Source organism: Pseudopipra pipra, chromosome 8 (genome assembly GCF_036250125.1).
Source record: "Pseudopipra pipra isolate bDixPip1 chromosome 8, bDixPip1.hap1, whole genome shotgun sequence".
Taxonomy (NCBI): domain Eukaryota; kingdom Metazoa; phylum Chordata; class Aves; order Passeriformes; family Pipridae; genus Pseudopipra; species Pseudopipra pipra.
Window position 1 is genome coordinate 32,953,252 of NC_087556.1, and position 23,859 is coordinate 32,977,110.

At 40.8% G+C, this 23,859-nt stretch overlaps 1 protein-coding gene across 2 annotated transcripts in view; it reads right to left on the minus strand.

Moving 5' to 3' along the window:
- DOCK1 (dedicator of cytokinesis 1) overlaps positions 1–23,859 on the minus strand; it is a 278,858-nt gene that overhangs the window by 222,282 nt on the left and 32,717 nt on the right. Inside the window, exons 6-19 of one of the 2 annotated variants that reach the window (XM_064663542.1) lie at positions 21,157–21,305; positions 17,932–18,067; positions 17,162–17,319; positions 16,346–16,427; positions 15,517–15,652; positions 15,115–15,187; positions 12,789–12,868; positions 10,381–10,506; positions 9,068–9,192; positions 8,653–8,751; positions 7,883–7,955; positions 6,515–6,618; positions 5,933–6,116; positions 744–841 (exon numbers count right to left, since the gene is read on the minus strand). In XM_064663542.1, coding sequence (XP_064519612.1) covers positions 744–841; positions 5,933–6,116; positions 6,515–6,618; positions 7,883–7,955; positions 8,653–8,751; positions 9,068–9,192; positions 10,381–10,506; positions 12,789–12,868; positions 15,115–15,187; positions 15,517–15,652; positions 16,346–16,427; positions 17,162–17,319; positions 17,932–18,067; positions 21,157–21,305 — 1,623 coding nt within the window. Of the gene's footprint in view, positions 1–743; positions 842–5,932; positions 6,117–6,514; positions 6,619–7,882; positions 7,956–8,652; positions 8,752–9,067; positions 9,193–10,380; positions 10,507–12,788; positions 12,932–15,114; positions 15,188–15,516; positions 15,653–16,345; positions 16,428–17,161; positions 17,320–17,931; positions 18,068–21,156; positions 21,306–23,859 lie in introns of both variants that reach the window. The other variant, XM_064663541.1, reaches the window with a different exon arrangement.

Sequence of the window (23,859 nt, forward strand, 5' to 3'; positions counted from 1 at the left end):
GAGAACCAGATAGTGTGAGATCCCACTTTCACCACCCTCAGCAAAGAACATCAGCACTCCCAGATGGTTTAAGTTACTCCAAGCTGAGGCATTCATTATGCTCCTATGAACCAAATAAAAATCCACTGATGTAAGGAAACAACACTCCAGGCCCTTAAGGGTCATCTGTCCCCAATACATCTTTTGACACTCTTTCAGACTTGATTTATTACAACACATTCAATAAAGTCCCAGTCTACCCTTTTCCACAGCTTTATGTAGCTCTCTACAGTCACTCAGTGGCCTTGGCAAATGTAAATAACTTGGCTCAGCTAAATATTTCCAGAAGAAGTATTTTAAAAACAAAAAAAAAAACCAGCAACACACAGCAGGATTGCATTGCACATCCATATATTAAAAACACATTTAATATCTAATCTTGCAAAGAAAGACCCCTTTTGCCTTCATGTATCTGTATATAAAAATTGACCAAAGTGCTAAAAAAGAACAAACTAAATTTTCAGAAATGTGCATTTTCTGTGTGTTTTATCAGTCCTCAACATCTAAAATGTTCTGTGAGGGCAGGGAGAGGGGCATCAGCCTCCTGAAGGCTGAGATACCTGGTTGCAATTTAATATGCAAGTGAGGTTGAGGGGGAGAGTGTGGGGAAACAAATACCTCAAAATAGGGGATTCAGGAAAATTATGATACCAAGTTTATTTTTAAAGAAACCAAATTTCTTTCTAAGGAAATGAACTTGTTACCTTAACCACTTCACCACCATCGACTTTCATCAGCTGCTTCAAGTTCTGCTGCAGCAGGTTCGTGTTAGATCTCCACTTCAGAAGTCCCAAGAGATCAACTAGGAATAAGAAAACCAATTATATCATGCAGGATGTTTAATATTTACCTTCCCTCACTCTCCATAACCACATTCAGGACAAACAGTTTTCCCTCCTTACCTCAGCCTTTTCCACTGGACAACAACATATTTCTGGTGTGCTCTGACACTGCAGAAAACTTGTACAATCCTTCTACCATGACAGAACTCTGAAAGGCTTTCAGAAAAGCAGCCAGCTTTTGAAAATATCAGCATGAAAATCTAGGCCAAGGAAGTCTGGTCCCTGGGTTTTAATTTGTTGTACACAACAGTTGTGTATTTTGAAAAAGATGCCAAAATGAAATTAGTCAGCCACCAACACAGTCATATCTACAGGGCAGTGACTCTCCCAGCTTTAATGTTTCCAGCTTCTTTGCTCTCACTGAATAAACTGAAAAGAAAATAAGGCACAATGCAAGGCAAACAGTTGCAAACTAAATGAATTCAGTGGAAAGCTGTGTGATGAATAATTGCTGGGTTGCTCTCAAATGATGGACACTGAGGGTACAGATCAAATCATGCAAATGGGCTTATCCCCAGAGTCTGCATTATTAAGATCCTGTCACTTAAACATTTCCTGAGAAATAAGGGAATATAGAAGGCAAGCTCTCCCTGTTAGTCACTTTAAAGTTTCCTTCAGGGAAAACTCCAGAGGAACTCATGGTTGGGGTTGCCCTACAAAGCACACTGGTAAATATTAACACCCACACTGGAGCCCCAGTGAGACAAACCCACCCCAGCATCTGCTGAGAGGCTGAACTGACCACAGACCCAAAACCCCCATGTTCATCCTACCAGACCAGCCTCAGGGAAAAAATCCTCCATGAAAGGTCAGGTTTTGGCACAAAACAAACCAGCAGTAAGTCAGGCTCAGGAGAAGCCTTCAGTAAGAGACTGAACTCGATCATCTTCGAGGTCTCTTCCAAACTAAATAATTTTATTATTTTACCTTAAAGATTGTCTGTCTTCAGTTCAGCCCCTGGATCACTACTGCACATTAACCACCTCCCAAAATGGTTCATATTATGTGAATTCTGCCCAAAGTCACTTCAATCAGGCAGTTTCTCTGAACCAATACCTCTTCACTTCTTTTATTCAGAATTCCAAAGTAACTAGCACAATGTTTATCAAGGCATGAATCTGCAGAGTATTTTCTGGAAATTATCTGCAGAGACCCAAAGTAGTTGCTATATTTTCCCAAAATATTTCATTCTAAGCAGTAAATAAAATGATTTCCAGTGGAAAGGACTGCAGATCTCCTTGGACAGACTCCTCTCTGAGCAGCACTCAAACCAAGCCTTCTCATCATCTCTTTGGGAACAGATATAGTGTTTCACTACATTAAAGCTTTGAACAATCCAAGTCCCCCATTCCCCCATTTTTTTTAATATATCCTACAAGTCTGTACCTGAACCCAAAGTCTTAGAAACTCAACATTAACAGAAAAATTCCTTCTGGAAGGAAAGCAAAGATGCCTCCATGAGTTATCCAAATTGTTTCATGAGTACATTTACATCAGCTTTCCACCACTGAATTTGGCTCCAGTCTGACTTCTAACAAGGCATCAGCTTGACAGAAGAAATGATCTGAACAAAAGCCAGCCCACAGACAATCTCCAAAGAGCATCATGGATTGCCCCAAGAAAACAAATCCACGTGTGCTCTCAGCGTGATGACAGAGCAAATGCTAAATGAATATACATATGTGCACAGAAAATGTCAGTGCAGCCCAACTTCCAGGAAGAGAAAAATAAGATACAGAGCACAGAAAAAATGGGCATTCACTCTATTAGTGCAAGCACTAAAACCCCAGCAAAGCACCAGTCAGTCAGTGAATCCCACTCTGTAGGGCTGTGTAAGGTAATACAGTGGAAGAATGCAGTAAATAAGAATATTGCAGTCAGCCCAGGTCAAGTGAAATGTGAGATTAGAAAACATCAGGAAGACAGAACGAGGTTGCCCAGAGAAGCTGTGGCTGCCCCATCCCTGGAAGCATCCAAGGCCAGGTTGGATGGGGCTTGGAGCAGCCTGGGCTAGTGGAAGGTGTCCCTGCCCATGGCAGGGGGTGGGACTGGATGGGCTTTAAAGTCCCTTCCAACTCAAATCAGTCTGGGATTCTGTGATTTCCAACGGCAAAGGGTTTAAACAAACATCCAGAATGCCAAGTACCCAAGAACAACTTTGCTTTATTAATGTGATTTATATTGACTCCATATGGGATTATCCTTTGCACAGAACTTACAGTTGGGAGAAAACAACCCAAGTTCCTGGTTACCTACTTTCCTTGACCTGTATCCATGGAAAGGTTTCCCTACAGATGTACCCAAATTCTTCTCAAAGCCCAGTCACTGCAGTCAGATAATACTTCCACTCACATTAAATTTCCACCCGTTCTTTGAAATTATCTTTCTTCTTTAACATTTGATTTTCCATTTTATGACTTTTATTTTAATTCTATACTTACAGCTTCACTTTTTATGCCACTACAGCACCTGAATTTGTCACACTGTGTGTTGTTTTGGTTATTTTTTAATTATCAACTGTGCTGACTGACTTAGCCAAATTCCTCTCAACTGTTTTCCAACAGCCTGGTCTCCTTGGTTCCTCAAAGTCCTGACTACAGTTAAGTAACAGCCACTATTATCTAGAGGTTTGAGTCCTTCAGGCAGAAAAGAAAAGACAGGAATTCTCTGAATAAGCCTTAGAGGTGCCCTGGATCCCTCACCACAGCAAATCCATGGGGAGAGCACCAGCTCCTGGCTACTGGTAAACAGGACATTTTTCCAGCAATATCAGTTTCTATTCCCAACACCCTGTTAATAAAAGGACATCCATCCTGTTAGTCCTGGAAGAGGCACCACTAGGATTTACTTCCACAGGTCCTGGGGGTATGGGCTTTTCCTCTTTGTCTTACATCACTATTCCTCCTAAAAATTCAATGCAAAATCCAGGAAAAGGCTATGGAATGTGCTGCTCTATTATATTTTGCCTCAAATCACTGACAACTGCTCAAGTTAATTAAGTAGATATTTCATATATTGCTCTCTCAAAAAAAAAAAGCAAAAAAAAAAAAAAGCTGAATTCTTACCAGTTTCTTATTTTGGAGACTAATGAAAGGCAACATTAATAACTTTAAAGATTATAGAGAACTGAAGTACTTTGCACCATCAAATACCACGCAGAACAAGCAAAGTGATTTATTCACATACTTTCAGAATTACTAAAATTTAGTCTTAAAGCCAATTCTAAGATGCTTGCAGGGGGGAAGAAAGTACTATTATAGATGAGCAAAAGGAGAAAAATGTGTTTTGGTTGAACATTTTGGTAAATGAGGATAATCATGTGTTCTAACTGACTTATTTTTAAGAAAATTAAAGGAGAATTATTAAACAACAATTTTCCAAAACTTAAAATCAGCTTTAGAAATTGTCCTGTGAAGAGCACTGCCAACTTTCAGAGGAAAACTCATACTTGAGGGAGGAATTTAATGATGATTTTTTTGTTTGCTTCTTTTCTAAACCACTCAAGGACATGCGGTGATCTTGTTGAACAATGTCAGAATATTTTGAAGAAAAGACAAGACTTTGGCAACTTGGAGGAAAAGTTTCACAGACAACATAATTAACAGCAACACTAAACAAAGATCAGACCTTCAAAGCAAACTACATGTAAATTAAGGCTGAAAACAATGCTCTGTCTTAATTTTAACAGCAGTGCTGTGAAGGCAACATCAATATATTGATCACCGTGAAATACTTCTAATTACTAACAAGCACCAGGGAAGGCTGAGGGGAAAAACAACACCAATATCACAAAAAGCAGCTCAATCCTATGTGCTGGTTCCTGTGTTCCACAGCCCCCATTCCCAGTGCGTTGCTGTGGAGCTACGATCCCATCTTTGCTCTGAAATCCTAAAAGCATATCCCAATTTTTTGCTAAAGGCCCTCTTAGGCTCGGAGCCTGCCAGGCTGCAGTGGATCCCATGTGCTCGGCATGTGAAACACCCGGGAAGTGCCGCTGGAAACGCCGCAATAAACTCGGAGCTCCCTCCAAAGTTGTACCCGAGCAGTGGCATTCCCTGTCAGTGGCATTCCCTGTCAGTGGCATTCCCCCTGGACACAGGGAAACTCATTAACGTGCCAATCTCATCGTTATTCCCACCCACCCCCCCATCCCAAGCTCCCCTCGTGCACAAGCTCAACTCCCAGCTGATCCATCCCCTCTCCTGAGTCACGACAGAACGATCCCGTTCCCTGGAATGACTCACTCCCGGCTCAATGACCCACCCACACTCCCAGTCTGCTGCTGGAGCAGCCACGAGAACAAGGGATCACTCCATGGCAACCAAGCACAAAAATTACACAGAGGGCACAGTCTGCAAATGTGAAATATTTGCTTTGGTGGCTGCCATCAGCTCTGACTGCCCCAGCCTTTGGGTGCACTGAGCCAGCTGACGAATACACAGGAAAAATGTAGAGAAGGCAAGTTTTATTTAAAAGAAGCAAAATATGCCAACTCCACTGCCAGCAGCCTGTGTTCGTGTGTGAACCTAAGAGTGACCTCCATGCAACACATTCTCACGTTCACATCCCTTCTGCATGAGAGGAGAAAACATCAGAGCTTTCTTCAGGTGTAAGAGCTGGGTATTGCACCTTGGAAATAACATAACCAGCTTATTTGGGAGCAGAGCTGTGATATCACCTCCTCTTGAAAGCAAACTCACCCTCTCCCTTAGTGCTATCCTTCATAGCCAAGGAAAAGTGCAATCCCACAGAGCCTGTTTGCAGTGTATTTCAGGATAAAAGTCTCAGCTCTATGGCAAACAGTATCCCTGTTCCCATTTAACTTGGGATTCTTCTGTTTGCTCAGAGACTTGTGCTGCTTTAAAGCAAAACAAAGGCTGGATAACACACAAACTCAGGAGATGCTTTTGCTGCACCCAGACAATGTAATTCAAGACAAACCACCACCATCCACTCACAGAGGAAGGGGGATGGAGAAGGCAGGGAAGTCAGCACAGAGAATCCAACTCCTACAGTAAGGAGCAGAAGCTCCAGCAGTTCCATGAACTCACCATTCTGGGTAAGTTTTGTTGAACAAACTAGAGTAGAAATCTGGAAAGAGTCTTTGCTGATGGTGCAGCTCCCAAGGTTCTGCATGCTCTTCCCTGTTGCTGAGTGTCCCTTTTCCTCCAGTTCTATTTTGGTGGAAGGCAGACTCAGATAGGTCGAGGCATCCTCCAGCTTCTTGGCTTCTGCCTGCAGTGATGTTTTAAACACGAGAAAATATTAAGTAAAAACCTTAGTAATAATAAAATTTTAACATTTACAGTGGATTTTCTTAGGTTTTGGAGCTATTCAGTGGGTCTTTAACAACAAAAATTTAGCACCAAGATAAGAGACAAGATGTGATTATTTAAAAGAGCTACAGAAGTAAATTCTCCCAATCAACACGGAACTAAGTAACAACTGCCTTTGAAATTAAAACATGCCCAGAAAAAACATATTCAAGTTTTAATCCTCAATCTGCCACACACACAAACTGCACAGTACTTGCTATTTAGTTGTTTGATCTACAGAACAGTCTAGAACACATTTTTCTGGGGAATTCTAGAACAGAAGTCAGTCAGCAGAGCTATGGAAAGTCAAAATTCTACCTTGTAAACTATAAGGTCGTGTTCTCCATCTCTCAGAGTTGTCCCATCATATCTCATGAGCTTCACAAATGCCAGGGCAAATATTTTCTCAGATTTATCTTTGGCTGTTAGAAAAAAGACAAATCACCACATAATGAAGTATTTGATACTTCTACAGACAGTACACCTAAATCTCAAAGACGTGGGTGATCATAGCAAAGATTCTCCTATGAACAAAGTGTACAAGGAATTAGGAGAGTCTTCTAAACACGAGATAGAACCAAAAAAAAAGCAAAATAGACACATCAATGGACCAGATGCTTCAACAGTAACCAGATGCTTCATATTTCTATATTATCTGTTCTTTCCAAAAGCTTTATTAAGGCAACTTTTTAAAAATAAACCTGCAATGTGATGCATTTAGAAAGTCCAAGTTTTTTAGAAGAATGGTAGTGTTTGGAAGCAAGAACGAGGATTTAAAGACCAGCACTAAGGATGTCAGGGCACAGAGCCCTGACAACAGACATCTGAAGGGGGAACATGAGATCCAAAACAGAAATTGGATCCATAATTACACAGCTGAAGTGCCTGAGCTTCTGAAAACTGACCCACTCTACAGCAACATGAACTAGAAAATGCATTGTTTGCTCTCATTGTTCAAAACTAACCGTCAAAAGTTAAATAAAAACAAAGCAACAGGACAAGTAGAGATCACAAAGTTATGAAGTAAAACCAGAAGGGAAGTGCAATCAACCTGAGACAGCCCAAGGAGCCTGTGAGAAAGCCCTGCAGCCCTAAGGAATGGCCTCTTTTTATTATTTAGACTGTGGCCAACCTAAATATTTGAGTCATAAAAACATTTCTAACTCTACTAATTTGTAGCACACAGTCATAATTTTGACACTTATGACACTGACTTTGCCACATTGTTTTCCTTAGCAACTATCATCCTCTCAATTAAGTAAATATTTTATTAATCAAACTTCATAATCCCAAAGTCTTTAATTTCTGATGCTAAGCTAACTGTAAACTCTTTCACATAACCATTGGTAAATATTTTTACTACTCTCTACCCACCTACCTCTAAGAGATACAATACCACAAGCCCTTTGAGTTACTAAAGGAAAGATTTATTCCATTAGTAATAAATTCCATTTACTCCTTTTCATTTGATTTGGAGAAAACAATGGTCAGGAAAGGAACAACTTGCTGTGGACAGGTAAGAGTGAGGAAGGCGTAAAGCGGAAAAGAGGCATAAAACAAGCAGGCAAGAAACTTAATCCTGCACTAAAATGGCAACAGCCAGTTACAGCTTGGGAATGTTATGCCTGTTTGAGGAGATTTTGGCACCAGTGACAAGAGCCATAATGAAGAGGCTGAGTTACTCACAGTCCTGTGAGGATCGGTGGCGGAAGGTGAACCTCAGGTGGCTGCGGTTCACATCCTCGATGGGGATTGCGACCTTCACACGTCGGGAGAGAGGATGGAGGAAGGAAACAGTCAGTACAGCACCCAAAATCTCACCTAGACATCTTCCAGCAAGACACCTGGCACTTCCAAACAGATTAATGTTTAAAAATCCCAGCAGAACATCTGGGTTTCTGCCACTTTCTGTCACACTGACTCAACAAAAGCACCTTTGGACTCAAAACGATGTTGTGGGGAGTAGCTCTAAGTCCCTTCTCAGCACACAGACCCTGCTCCCACTGCCTACAGCCAGATAGGATGTATTTTATGCAGCCAACATCAGCCTCCTCTGTAATATCCAAACTTGGCATTGAAGTGAAAAGGTTATTAGCCAAGCAAATGGACCAAGCTTAAAGCACAATCAGCCAGATCCCAAAACAGTGATGAGTTCAACGCTATGGCAATTGTGTTTTAACCTTAATATTCTGCCTCTCTAGGTCAGCTCCATGGAAATAGAGCAAAACCATTCCTAAAGAGATGTTGGAGGGCCCCCACAACAGTTGACCAAAGGATGAAATAAAGTTCAATATGCAATAAAAGTCAAATTCTTCCTTAGCTGAACTATTCCTTGTCCTGCTAAACACAACTACCAGCACTGAATTTCCCCAGGTTTGTTTCTCAAGCCTTCTCACTGAAATATATATTTAATGCATATTAACACACAGAGGAAGTTATTTTAAGAGTTTATATACCTTTACAGTCTCAAACCAGCGAGGTTGCTTTACTTGGTAATAGATCACTGACTTGTACTCTGAGATGGCTTCATCACCAGCACCAGGAAAAATAACACTCTTCAAAACACAAACGAAAGAGAAAGTGTTTGTATGTCTCAAACTTGTTTTTTTCATTCAAATAAACAAAACAGAAAACAAAAATCAGTGAAGTAGGTCAAAATAAGATAGAATGGCTCTTGCTCAAAGCTCCTCATGAAATTAATATCAAAGGACATCACTGATATGGCAAGATGTATTTAATTATGACAAAGGAGCAAGTGTGGTTGAAAATAAAAATTGGGACTTCAGCTGACAAGTACAGAAAAAGATGTAGAAAAGGCTTAAACAGATATGTATCAAAATCAAAACCCCCAGCCATTAAATACTTTAATACCTCTAATCTCTTGCCATCTTCATCATAAACAGACACTGTAACTTCCACATTCTTTGCTGTGGTTTTACTGCCTTTGTCAAAATCTCCCTGAACTAAGGTGACATAGATGTCATTCCGAACATCACCTGAAAGGCAGAGCAAAGCACAAAGTAATTCACAATTTTCACAGTAAACCCAGTGATTTGTGAAACCAGTGACACACAGAAACAACAATCAATCAGACTTACACATGGCAAAACATTTAAAACATCAGTTCCACCTGTTTTAGTTTTACACAGTTTTCATTATTCATTTGAAAGAATGCGTTTCCACACACGTGTAAATTTAGCCCATGCTCAGGTATTTTGCAATTTAAAAATATTTAACAGCCTACAGAGTTCTGTTTAACTTGTTACACTGGGAAGTGGTTTGATGTTTTCACTGGTTTGGGGGTTCCAGGGGAGGGTTATTTTTAGCTTTATGTCTTAAAATGCTCTTCAGCTACACCCCAATTCAATTGAAATTTTGCAAATTAACTGGGGAAACGAGGGATTTCCAATAATTTCATGAGGCAGATGGTTTATGTGCCAACATATAATCAAAACAAGGTGCTGAGGCACTTCCACCATACGGGATGGAGAGTAAAACATCTGACAAACACATCTGCCAGCAACCACAGGGAGACCTGGCACTGGGATGGGCTTTGGAAACATCTCATGGATCCTCTAGAGTCCATCAATCTGAGGAGGACAGTGCAGGGTTCTGCTCTTGCTTGTGGCAGGTTTCATTTTGAGAAGCACCACGTTCCATTTTGTGGGTTTTTTTTTTTGGTAAACACCTGAATTAAACATCCTCTGAATGCACATATTAAATAAAGATGACACAGCTTTCTTTCAAATACATTCTCTAAATCTGGTACAAACCTTAAGAGACTTGCATATCTCTAAATCAAGCCTGTTCCTCTGAAACTGTTTCAGGTTTGGATTCATCACAGGAGATAAGTTTTACATGTGCCCTTGCTATGGGGATGATATAAAGCGTGCACTTTGTATAGGTTTTTTTTTCCACTGGAAAAAAAAGGAGAATTTCCACAGCCACTGGGATTTCATGGTTTTTTGGAGGGAGTGGTACTTTTATTTATTGATGCAGCACATGTGGCAGGTATTACTAAATATTTTACATTTATTGGAGACAAAATCTTTTGATGCCCCTTTTTTTCTAATACGCAACATACGTCAAATTTTTTATTTTTTCATTTCCCCCCAAATTTTCCACACGTACAGACATTTAAAGCAGGTTAAAATATAACAAAGCATTCATTCATACTGGCTTACCAGGCATAATAATCTCAGGAAAGCCCATTTTCCGAGCCACAGCTGTTGACCTGTCCACTAAGTGTGGAAACTCCTTCCTAATCTGATGGATATCTCCTGGAAGAAGTTTCAAAGTCACCCACAAACCTGTTGTGTAAAAAAACCCACAATTATTAAACTGGTGGGATTTATTCCTAGTTACTAAAGATTTCTTTTTACAAATTGAAAAAAAAATGTAAGAACATTCAAATAATTAAGACACATTAAGATAACATTTAGGACACAAAGTATTTTAAAACACTCAAAACATCCTGCCACTTCAAGCAAAAATATGAGTGAAGCACATCTGATTATGTTCCAGTGTTTCTGATGAAACTAAACTGGAAAAAAGAAAAGAGGCAACAATGATTTGCATGAAAAAATAAAGTATTATAACCAAGGAATACCAGCAGATCCCTTCCCCAAAATGATTCATCACCACCACCCCATAAGTTGTTTTTACTGCTCTGAGCACAGAGAAATCTACAGCATCAGCTTTACACAGCTGATATTTTTCTCTTCAGAAGCAAAAGAAGCCACTAAAAAGCTGCTGCTTTGCCAACTAACATCAGGCATACTTGGTACAGTAAAAAGAAAGATGCCAAAATGGAAAAAACCCATAAAAATAAAAAAAAAAAAACCAACCTCAAAAAAGTCTTTCACTTGGTAAAGTGACTGGCAATCAAGTTTAAGCATGAAATAATCACAGCAGCAATTTGCAGAGGAAAATCCTCAAATTAAAATCTATGAAAAACACCCCAAAAATATTCATCTATGAAACAAATTGTGGGTTATCCTGCACCACAATTAACTGTACATTCATTTTGTACACAGTTGGCAGCTTGCTGTCTCCTCTGTGTTATCTCTGTAAAAGGCTCTGTGCTGACTTGCTGCCAGAGATGGTTCTGACAGCAGCTATTTCACCAAACAGCAACTGTACCTGCACTGACTGGGTAAGGAACAACTCAATCTTTCCCTCTTTGCTTGGGCATTTCTTTCTTTTTTTTAGGGAAAGAATCTGAAATGAATCCAAAAAGCTGAAATGTTTCCTCCTTTCTGATACACACTGGTTGTATGTGAAAACAAGGGGAGGAAAAGCAGATCTAAATTTTCCTCTTTAGCTAAAAGATAATTCAAAAATAAGGCTTATGTAGATTTCTATCTGCTATTAATTAGTAAAGAAAAAAAAATTCAGGAAAAAGTATATAATCTTCCTTGGGTCTCTTGTGCAGATATGGCTTAAGTGATACAGTGAAACACAGTGTCTGGGGAAAACTCTGCATTAGTTTGCATAACTCTGTATTAATCCAGAATCCCAGGAAAATATTGAAGCCAGTAATAACTGGACAGATCATGAAGTTTTGTACACACACAAGAATAAACCAACCCAGACTTGAGAAGTTGAGTTTCATGCCAGCTGTGTACAGTGAATTCTGAGCAGCCCCTAAGAGAAGGTACCACTGCAGATCTGAGAGGGCTCGGGCTCCATCCTCACCACCTGCAGGCTCAGGTGGGGGCAGTGCTGCAGGAACAATGCCCTGGTCTTCCTGGGAGGGAGCCAAATGTTGCAAGTGCAGCTGCAGAGTGGAAAAATAGGGCAAAGGAAAAGAAGGAAGAGAATATACCTCTCCCTTTCACATGAGGAGGCCAAAATCCACAGCTTAAGGGTACAACGGCCAACTCTTGAGTCATAATTTCCAGCATGGAATCACAGAATTGTTAAGGTTGGAAGGGACCTCTGGAGATCATCCAGTCCAATCCACTGCCAAGGCAGGGTCACCCAGAGCAGGTGACACCAGAACACATCCACGTGGGGTTGGAATGTCTCCAGAGAGGGAGACTCCACAGCCTCCCTGAGCAGCTGTTCCAGTGCTCTGCCACCCTCAATGGAAGGAAGTTCTTCCTCATGTTGAAGTGGGACTTCTTGTGTTTTAGTTTTAGTTTATGGCCATTGCTCCTCATCCTGTCACTGGGCACCACTGAGAGGAGTCTGACACCATCCTCTGACATCCCTTGGAGATATTTATATGGACTGATGAGATCCCATGTCAGCCTTCTCTTCTCCAAACTAAATAGGCCCAGTTCCCACAGTCTCTCCTCATAAGAGAGATGCTCCAGACCCCTCATCATCTCTCCAGTAGCTCCAGTAGAAACATAAAGACATCCAGACATGAACAGTGATGCAACCTGTAGAGTCAACATGGGGCAGGGGGAAAAGATGTAGGGCAGGGGGGCATATCAGGATGAGCCCTGAAGGTGGGAAGAGTCATGCCAACACCTTTTCTGTCACCAAAGAGCAGTGAACAAGCAAAATTCAAATCATCATCATGTTGCAAATCAGGAGACGAGCAGTTTTAGGCACTGGGGTGTAGATAAAGAAGGGCACCTACCCTGACCCTTGTGGTTGACTTCTTTAGCAGCAATCACTTTGTTTATAACAGTCTGAAGGAAATCATTCTCCCCTGCCACCCTGGGTGAAAAACGGGATGATATGTTCAGCTGCTTGTGTCGAATGGCGTCATCCAACGCTAGCCTGGAGGATGCACATGACGACCAACACCAGGAAACAAAGGGGCACAGAAAACCAGAAGTCACAGTGACAAGGGAACACAAAAGATCGTATCATAGTTTTGACAAAGAGTGTTTATTAGTCAACGCAAGACAGAGGACAGGAAAGGTGACAAGAAAGACAGAGGAAGATCATTAATCAGAAGAACGCTGGTCTACCAGAGAGTACAGCACACCTGGCATGTTACTGCTCCCCTCAGGGACATGCACAGACCCACTGCCCTCCTCCGTGAGCAGAGGAAGGTCTCCCACCTCAGAACCCCCAGTTAAGCATTGAAAACCTACACAGGCAGTTTTCCCTTTAATATAAATACATATATACAGCAGGCTGGCCCTGCAACACCTCCAGGGTCACCTCTGCCATTCCACAGGTAAAGCAGCAGTGCAGGGTGTCTGAAGGAAAAGCCACCATAAATCTCACAGAAAAAGGAGGAGAAAAGCAGATAACCCAAACGTTCTGTTAAACTTGGGGAATAAATGGAAAGATGGGAACTATAAATAAACAGCAGCATTAAGTGGCACTGAAGTAATCTTGCCAAGTGCTTTTGACAGCCATTGTGTCGGTGGCTAGTGAATGAATACAAACAAACAAAGATGTGAAAACAGACTTGTGTGTGGTACAACAGAAACAAAGCATGGAATGAGGAGAAAAATGTGGCTCATATGAACAGCATAAGCCTACGTTGGAAATAATGACACCAGCGCTCAGCATGCGATTCCACGTTATTCATGTTCTTTGGAACATACTTTTTTCAGAAGAATGTTTTAATTTATTACAGGGGGAAAGAAAAAAAAAGTCACATTGTACATCTTTTCCAAAAACCTGATTTGTCTACACAGAAAAAAATAAATCAGTGTTAATGGAGCAGAAAACTAGATGTTCCATTAGCATCCACTTTGATACACAAATGTTCATTTTCATTGCTTACTTCCCCACTCACTAAAAAACAAACTTGCTATTGTTTACCTCACAATAAACATATGCTACTCTTCCCTAAAAACCTATGGTTCCCTTGCAAAATGGAATTGTACTTTGATTTTCTCATTAACACCTTCTGCAGCACCTGCATGTCTTGCAGTCCTCTCACCAGCCCTACACCTTCAAACCACAAGGGCTTCCTGAATTAGGCCTATTTTTCAAAATAAAGTTGATTTGAGATAACATTATTTCAAGCTTCCTTTCTTTTTAATATTATTAAACCCCCTCTGAATACCATTAGTGTATCAATCAAGGAACTTAGGTCCCATAACTATGTTTTGCCTTTTGGAACAGATGGCACTCCAGCATTTCCCACAACAGGAAAACTAAACACCCATATTTTATGCACTTGTATTTGCCTTATCATTCTACCTTTCCTTGTTTCATGGAACAACAAAAACCCCTATGATCTATGGATGGAACAGAGTATTTCCCATACATTCTCATTTGTTAATAAGCTTTTGCTTCTAAAAGCAGTTTCTCTGCACATATCTATATATTCCATGTCAACAAGCTCAGAGTCAGTGTGGGAAGGTCTGTGGTTTCAGATAACTAGAATTAAGAGCAAGTCCATGTAGACACTGATCTCCCTGATTCTGTGAGCAGATGTATCCAACCACCAAAATATTTAAGGTTTCTGGTAAAAGTCTGGCATGATAAAGTTGAATTATGAGAAGATATTGCAGGAGGTTTATCAAGCCATCCTTCAAATGCCCAGTTTTTGTTTTGATTCTCATTACTGTGGCTATGAAATTCCATCTCCTACCAAGGAAAAGACAAATGTTATCATTTACTAAATCCACAGAAGTCACCTGCACTGGATGTTGGTAACACTGCTGGTCTTTATCCATCTCAGGCAGACATAAACTCAGAATGAACTTATTCAGGTGTTTCACCTCTCACACATTATCACCCTGATTATCACCATGTTTAAATAAAAACAAAACAATGCTGCAAAACTGGGAATACAGGCTTTAAACTCAAACTTAAGAAACCCCAAAAGTTATGACTAATGGGAAATAATCAAGAAGATATATTAGCACGTACTACTCAAAATAAAATACCTCACTAAATAAATTAATTTCAGAATATCGACTGTTTTTTTAAAAATCAAAGTTGAATTCTTAATATTTTCCCTTCTGCTATTCTTTAAACTCTTTCCTACTTACGGTTGGAATGGGATGAAGTGCTGCTTGTCCTCATCATCAACCTTCCCGTTAATTATGTCAGTAACATCCATCACTGCAAAGAAAAACAAAGGGTACTGAATTAAGGGATCAACATGGGAAGAGGGGGGCAAAGGGAACACCCCGGGGGACTAGAAGCAACAGAACAACCCAGAAGAGGGATAGAATTATTAACTACGTAATCTCAGAATTTTCCTATGGAACAACAACACATTGCAAATAACCTTTGGCACCTCTTAACACAAGTCCTGGAAGCTACAGTAATTTCTTTGATACATCAGTCTGATTACATTTGGAACAACTCTGAGTTTATACAACCCCACAGGAGTTTCACACACCCAATTTCTGTGCAAGAGATGACATGGACAGATCCAGCACAGTTACCTGCCACCCCAAAAGGTCTCCGCAGTCCAGACGTGAGTTTCCTGGTGTTGTTGTCTCTCAGCTCCATTCTGCCAACTCTTACAATCTGACACACAAAACTGATTTTCTCTCTCTTCAGGTCTTTGCTACCCAGGTCCTAGAAAGAGTTGTTTCACCAGGTTACTTCATAATAATTGGATTTCAAGTTCTGTTTCAGTAGGCAGAAGGTTTGCTGTTCAGAAGGTTTGCCTTTACTGTGCAAGCCTCTGGCACCAGGGCAAGGTGTTTTTGTTACAGTATATAAACATCTCATCTTGACTTCTGTGTAAATTAATTGCTTTGGAGGTCAAACCATTTCTAATAAGTTAAAAATTCGAAGAGCAGTTTTAGTTTTAGCCTGGAGTTGAGAATGTTTAGTGGATCACTTATGGGAAATGTCTCATGTGAGCCTTTGCCAGCGTAGAATCCCTGACTGGTTTGGGTTGGAAAGGGCCCTAAATTTCATCCTGTTCCAACCCCTGCGATGGGCAGGGACATCTTCCACTAGCCCAGGTTGCTCCAAGCCCCATCCTATCCAGCTTTTAACACTTCCAGGGATGGGGCAGCCACAGTTTCTCTGGGTAACCTGTGCCAGGGCCTCGCCACCCACACGGGGAAGAAGCCCTTCCCAATATCCCATCTATCCCTGCCCTCTGGCAGTGGGAAGCCATTCCCTCTTGTCCTGTCCCTCCATGCCTTTGCCCAAAGTCCCTCTCCAGCCTTTTTTTTGTAGGAAGCCGCAGTCCCAGGAGAGGTAACCCCACACAGATCGTATCCCCCCGTCACCCCTCTCAGAGCAGGTCGCACTCACGGTGAACACGGCGCGCAGGTTGTGCAGCCTGTCGATGTCCTTGGGCAGCCCACAGCTCGACCATCGCACCAAGTAGTTTTCACTGGAAAAAAACAGTATTGTGAGATTATTTTTTTTTTATTTCATAGAACAACACAATCACAGAATGGTTTGGGTTGGAAGGGACCTTAAAGACCATCTTGTTCCACCCCCTGCCATGGGCAGGGACACCTTCCACTAGCCCAGGTTGCTCCAACCCCCGTCCAACCTGGCCTTGGACACTTCCAGGGATGGGGCAGCCACAGCTTCTCTGGGCAACCTGTGCCAGGGCCTCCCCACCCTCACAGGGAACAGTTTTTTCCCAATATCCCATCTAACCCTCCTTCAGCCCTCCTTCAGCTTAAAGCCATTTTCCCCTTGTCCTATCACTGCGTGCCCTTTAACATAAGCAGATAAAAATCAACTTCAGAATTTACAGAAGACTCTTTTAAACCCCATCTGCTTATCCTGAACAAGTGAATACGTAGTGGAGAGCTGGCATTTCCCTTAGTGTATATTATTTTTATAAAGCAAACAACTCCTCAGCAACAGAGTGTGAGAATTTCTGCAGCTAAGGGAGGGCTCACACCTTGCCGGTGTGTTCACCTCTCACATGAGATCTGCTCTTGGGGAACCACAGGACAGCCTGATGAGGAACAGCACAACCCTGAAACTCAGATGTACCCAGGGACTTGCCTATGCCTTTCAGAGAAATTTGACTTTCATGAGCCCCAAAACTACCTCACTACTAGAACTGAGTAAGCACAGCTTAGGGGTTACACTGAGGAGTGCACTAACCTGATAAATTTTGATTCCAGTGGATCATACAGAGACATGAGGACTTCAGCATCTTCTCCTATTTTACAGACCACATTTTTTAAATTTACAAATAAAGCAAAGGAAGGGGTGGCAGCAAACTTGGCTTGTCTGTTGATATCAATATTCTGTTTCTGAGACTGCAATTCAAGAACAGAAGAAAATAAAGTTTAACTCAACCTAACAGACATTCTACCGCTATAAAACTTTCCTAAAACCTTTCAGACAGAAGAAGGGGTTTGTTTTTTTTAAGTGTCTACTTCTTGATCTTTGTTTATATCAGGATTTATGACAGTGTTTTCTGGATCTGTCTTCAAGTGCCACACCATAAGGAGAGAGAGTAAAAGAAAAAAAAAAGGGAAGAGAGATGTCTTCAGTTATTAAAAAGAGAGTTAAACATATGGAGGAAAAAAATAGAGCCTCGAATATACTTGACAAAACCCAGAAAGTTTGTTCCTTGCTTTGCCTGCTGTTTTTCTGACAGGTACAGAGCACCAAGAAAGACAGGAAAGGAAACAGCACAATTTCTACTTCCCACAAACTTAGAGATCTTGACCATAAATTCTACTAAATCCTTTAAAGGAAGATAAAAAAACAACCTAAGACAGACAAGTTCTTACAAAATGTTTAAGCCTGATAACTCTTCACAAAAATATCAAATTCCTCATTTGCAATGCTAAAAACAACAGTCATCCAATTAGTTTACAGTCTTATGTTGAAAGGGAAAAGCCACAGTGCTCAGGGTATCTTACTTTTTCCTCCTGTAGCCTCTCTTCAACTTGCTTGGAAGCTATTTCATGTGCTCTGAAAAGGCTAATGGTGCTGGTCTGCTCTGGGTCCAAAATGTTGCCATCCTCATCTCTAACCACCAGATCTAAATCAAGAATTCTAAGCAAACAAGAAAATATGCTTGTGAATTAACAGCGCTCAAATAAAGGCTTAAAAATCACCTGCCAAGTGTTTAACTTGCACACCTGACATATGAGAGAAAAACACATTATCTGATACATGATAATGTAATTTAACATGTCACCAACACTGGAGATAAGCATTCCTGGCTGGAAATCACTTATTGCCACAGCACAGAGAGAACTGATGTAAACGGAACAGCAGAAAAGCTGGGGAAGTAATTTCTTAAACAACTAAATTTGCAAGAGATTTTGTCTCCTCCTCTGATTCATCCAATAACCACTGAACAACCAACCACTACGGTCCCACCACAGGCAGTTTCTTTCATCCCATCCCACTCCACCTTCTCCTCCTCCTCCAAAGCAGCAAATTCCTGTTTTACCCAAACCCTACGAGATCCAAACAGGCATGAATTGTCTCCCTTTATTTAAAGCAGAAGCCAGATTTGTGTCAGCAGGGTGTTAACATCCACGATTACCTTCTGCAGACAGAAAGGTTTCTGCCATAATCAAATCCAGTCTTAGGACAGACCTTTCACGTTTTTCCAAGTTGGTACAGTGCTGGTAGCAGAACCAAGGATTAAAAAAGTCAGGTCCTCTCCCTAAGACTGACCTTCTCACCTCCATCCCAATCCACCAGGTCTCTATTTTCTCCCTCTAACTCTGCACTCAGCTCTCATGATGGAGTTGCTGTAACTGTGGGTTTGAAATGTTTGATCAACGAGCTTAAAATCACATTTGCTGCATCTGGTAATTCACTCAGAGGTTGGTGGTTTATCTGAAAGTAAATCCCCCTTGGACAGAACCTGAAAGCACTTAAAGAACAGGAGCTGTGGCAGACAAAGATGAGTTTCATGGACTTAAAGGATCTCTCTTCATCCCTTCTTGCACAGAGGGAGACCTGGAGGTGTTAAAGCCTGAAGCACGGTCAACACACAAACCCCTCCAATAACTGCACTGAATTAATTCAAGGGGAGAGAAACATCACTCAAGTTGCAGAGTGAAGGCAGAAGATTTTTAAGCAACACCTCCTAAGTTCTGCTCTGTAACTGGTTGCAGCCACCATGAAACTCAAACACCCCTGGAATATCAAGCTCCCTGATGAATTTTTTTAGCAAGAAAACGGTTTCATCATTGAAATCAAACAGAAAAGCAGCCAAAATAGTCTTGCTCCTCCCTACTACTGTTTCCTGGACAGCAGCCACAGCAGGGGATACACCCACTGAGCACTTGTGCTGGAACTGCCAGTCCTGCAGGGTCCTTCCATGGGAGGAACTGCCTGGAGCAGAGGAAATGGTACCTCAGGAATTCAGGGAAAGGCTCATCACCCAGCCTACAACACCAATGGGACAAGAACGTTTGCACAGACTGTCAAATAAGTCAAAGCAAACACTTTGATTCGATTCCTTTGTTTCATCCTTTAACTTGCAAATGATGCTTGGAAAAAAATCTGGATTTTTTTTTTCCTAAGCGTCCCAGTTACAGATTTTTGCAACTGAACAAAAAAAGATGTTTTCACAACAAAATTACCTGACCCAATTTCAGAAAGATATTAAAAATACAGATTCCTAAGGCCATTTTTACTTCCTCAGTTATTCTGACAACATGCTGTAAAAAAACGTTTGGTTCTATTTATAGAAATAAATCTTATTTACGAATCAGTATTTCACAAATCAGGAAAAGGTTGGGTATGATTAGAATAGAAAACATTTAGAATGGTTTGGGTTGGAAGGGACCTTAAAGATCATTTCGTATTTATAAAACACATAATGAATTCTTTCTGTCTGGACACTGAAATCACCATTCATGCCTCTTTTAGACACAATAAATGCAGGACTATTAGAAACATATGTTATCTTTCAGTTGTGAGTATTTACTCATAAGTTGGAATTCACCTCCCTCCTGCACCCCCCAGAGAACATTCTGATCACTTAATTAGTCCATCAGAACATCATGAATATAAAGCACAGCACAAGATGTTCCATTGTATTTGAAGGCTGAGCATCTGGAGGTTATTCAAAGTAACTTTTACCAACTCCTTGGACAGATGGTAAAATACAGTAGCCAAACAAATAATACCAACAACATCTGGTTAATTGTGTACAGAGGTACAGCCGTCCATATCTTGGATTATAAATGATAATTACTGACTGAATGCAGTCACTGAGTATTTTTTTCATTTCTTTTTTTTTAAATCACAGCTTTTGCTGATCAAGTGCACAAACAAATACTGCAAATTTGGCAGTTCTTAAGGAATTTAACACAAATAGCTAAAATCTGATGAGATATTTACATCTCAGAGGATTTAAAGACTGGTTTGGTGAAAACTTTTTCAATCCCCAGGTGTGCAGGACTACAGGATCCCACAGAACAGGTAGGACTGGAAGGGAGCACTACAATATTGTCTCTCAGTGTTCAATACACTGCTTCAAATAATGTCCTGACTGAAGTGCAACACGAGATTTCTCATTTTTGATCAAAATGGAAAGTTATAACTGTACAGACAACTTTTATTTTAAAAAATCATGCTTAAATCCAGACTGTTTGCAGAGAGAATACATTACTAAAACACCTAACATATGCAAACTACAGGTTTTGGTCAATATTTTCTTCCCAACTTCAATTCTCTTCTGCTAAATAGATACTTTCTTTTATGAAATCTGCCTGTTAATCTTCTGCTACCAGCTGGATACCATGGAAATAGAGGAACACTGAGCTAAATGATGCTTCTGAGCCAAATCCTTCACCATCACATTTAGCTGAGTGACTCCAGGGCACACACAGCTGGTGGTGCTGAGAGGGCCACAACTGTTTGTGCTGCAGAAGCAAGTGGAGTTTAAGTTATATTTTGAATGGAAGCAAAACTTGCACTTTTGAATTGCCCTTAAAAATAACAAATTGATGATATCATCATGAGAGAGATATATGGATTCCACTTTACATATTAGAAAGATGCTGCATCAACTTCAATCTTTACATTGCTTTAACAGAGCTGTTAATATGCAACTATCACATCCCCATAAAAACAGGAATAAAAGCACAAAAACTTGGAAAATACCATTCACAAACCTGTTGCCATAATCAATTTTGGCAGTCACTTTCTTTTTCAGTTCCTTGAGCTCATCTTGGGGCAGTGTCCCAGACAGGATTTGGGATCTCCACTCAATGAGATCATAAATCATGTGCCTCACGTTGCGGAACATTTCCCTGTTGTCCTGCTGTTGGGAGGGAAAAGAGGGGCAGAAGTTAGTTGTGAAGCCCTTTTAAATACACAGAATTAATTGCAATTATAAAACATGAATTTAAAGGGTAAAAGTCTACAACAGCTCTAAAATGGGAGCTTAATTTTTTATAGCACAGAACACCGAATACAGAGTCTGACATTAAGCTTTAGGGCTCTAAATGAGTGTAAAAGTTTGTGTTTATGACACCTTAAAACTTGGGTCATGCTGTATTCAGGCATTCTAGGGGAATATTCACAAGTAACTTTATTCAATGATTCTCTGTCCTGAGCAGAACAGGACTAAAAATGGTTCATTTTAACAGCAGGAGGCTCAAGTTCTGCAAAAGTCCATCTGCAACAGATTGGAGAATCCTTCCCCTCCCTAGTTAAACCTTCAGAACAACACTTTAAAATCCCTCAGGCTGCAAAGTCAGGTACATCAGTACAGGTAACAGCTAAAGGACAGTGAAAAACCAGGAAAACATTAAACCTCATAGGAAGTTAAATACCTAAATTATTTTTAAAGCCTGGAACTGTGGATATTAAACAGTGCCAGCAGTATATACAAACTTCACTTGGAAACACTCAGCTAACCTAAGAATAATTAAATAATTACAATAAAATTCCCCACTATATATAAGAGATAAAGAAAAACTGCAGAAGATGCAGGAAAAGAACATAATGATTCCAAGACTCTGGGAAAAAGGATATCTAACTGTGAAGCTTAAAGACTTCAGTCTGTTCAGATTATCCAAAAGCTGCCTTGATTATAGTGGGAGAACCTTCACAGTGAGAAAATACCCATTATTAAAAGCTCTGTAATGTAGCAGAGAAAGACACAAGAGGCACATATGGCTGGGAGCAAAATACAGACAAATCCAAATGGGAAAGTGGTTCCTGATTTTCAATGCTGCAGGAAATCATAAACTGGGGAGAGGGAAAACATGCCACGTCCTCTGCTTTGTGGAAATGAAAGCTGAGTATCCATTCAATATTTAAACTCGAATGACAAACTGAATAAAGGCATAAATGTGCCCATTTAATGGTTTTAGATACGCAAGATATGGACAACATGGAATGTCTATGTAGTCTGCAGATTACCCAGTTTGAAACCAGCTACCTCCAGTAAAACAAAGCTCCCCTGATAAAGCAATCCCACTGCACCAGTGCTCTTTCTGGCAGCTGACCACATGCAATTAATCCAACAGATATCCTTGAGATACAAACTCATGATCTACCTACCCAGAGTAAAGCTGTGACAGGGGTTGCCTTGAATTTTTCCCTAAAATCCAATGGAAACCTACTCCCTGTCAGTTTGAAGCCATTCCCCCCTGTCCTGTCACTCCAGGCCCTTGCAAATAGTCTCTCCCCATCTTTCTTGTGGGCTCCTTCAGGTCCCGGAAGGTCACACTAATATTTCACCCCAAAGCCTTCCCTTTTCCAGGCTCCCAGTTCTCTCAGTCTTTCCCTGTAGGAGAGATGCTTCAACCCTCTAATCAACTTCATGACCTCTTCTGGACTCACTCCAAAAGGTGTAGCTGTCACATGTGTTCATGGACATAAATGGCTGACAAACGAGATGTTAAAAATTAACAGCAAGGAGAATATTTACTACTAAAAAAAAGCACACATGTCATGGGAAGAAAACTCCTAACAATGCTTCTCTGCTATTCCTTCTTTCCTATTATATGTGCACTGCAATGAGGTCTTGTGTGGTTCAGAAAGCAGCATTTCTCTGACATTAGGAAATACCAGACTCAGGATAATCCCCCAAGAAGGACATCAGGTCAAAATGTAATTCTCGGTGTCCTCAGCAGCCCACAGGGCATGGAGTGTGAGGATAAGGGGGAATTCAGCTTTAAGGTGAAGAAGGGAAGATTTAGATTAGATATTAGGAAGAAACTCTTCCCTGTGAGGGTGGGGAGGCCCTGGCACAGGTTGCCCAGAGAAGCTGTGGCTGCCCCATCCCTGGAAGTGTCCAAGGCCAGGTTGGACAGGGCTTGGAGCAACCTGGGCTAGTGGAAGGTGTCCCTGCCCATGGCAGGGGTGGGACTGGATGAGCTTTAAGGTCCCTTCCAACCCAAACCATTCCATGATTCTACAGCAATGGAACTAAGGGCAAGGCTGTTCTCAGTGCCCTTCTGAGACTCTGTTCCTCCTGCTTTGCTTCTGCCTCCCTGCTTCTTCCTTGCTCCTCAGCACAACCTCTCTACTATAACATCATGTTAAAGCTCTCTCTTTAATATACAATCTGCTTCTCTTCATGTAAGATATTATCCTTCTTCCTTTACTCTGCAACACTGCATCATTTCCATTACACTGTATTTCTAATCTTTATTTTCATGGGTGTGATTAAAAAAACACATTAGTCAACACAAACATCTTCACTTCCAGTTGGTGCCTTCATTACCCAGCTTGCACTTTTATGATAGAAGATTTCAAACACATTTATAGGAAACAGACTCTGAATTAAATCCTACTTTAAATAAAAGGCTTTCATGTTCCCATTATCTTGTTACAGTGACCTTGCAACATGAGAGCAGGAGAAG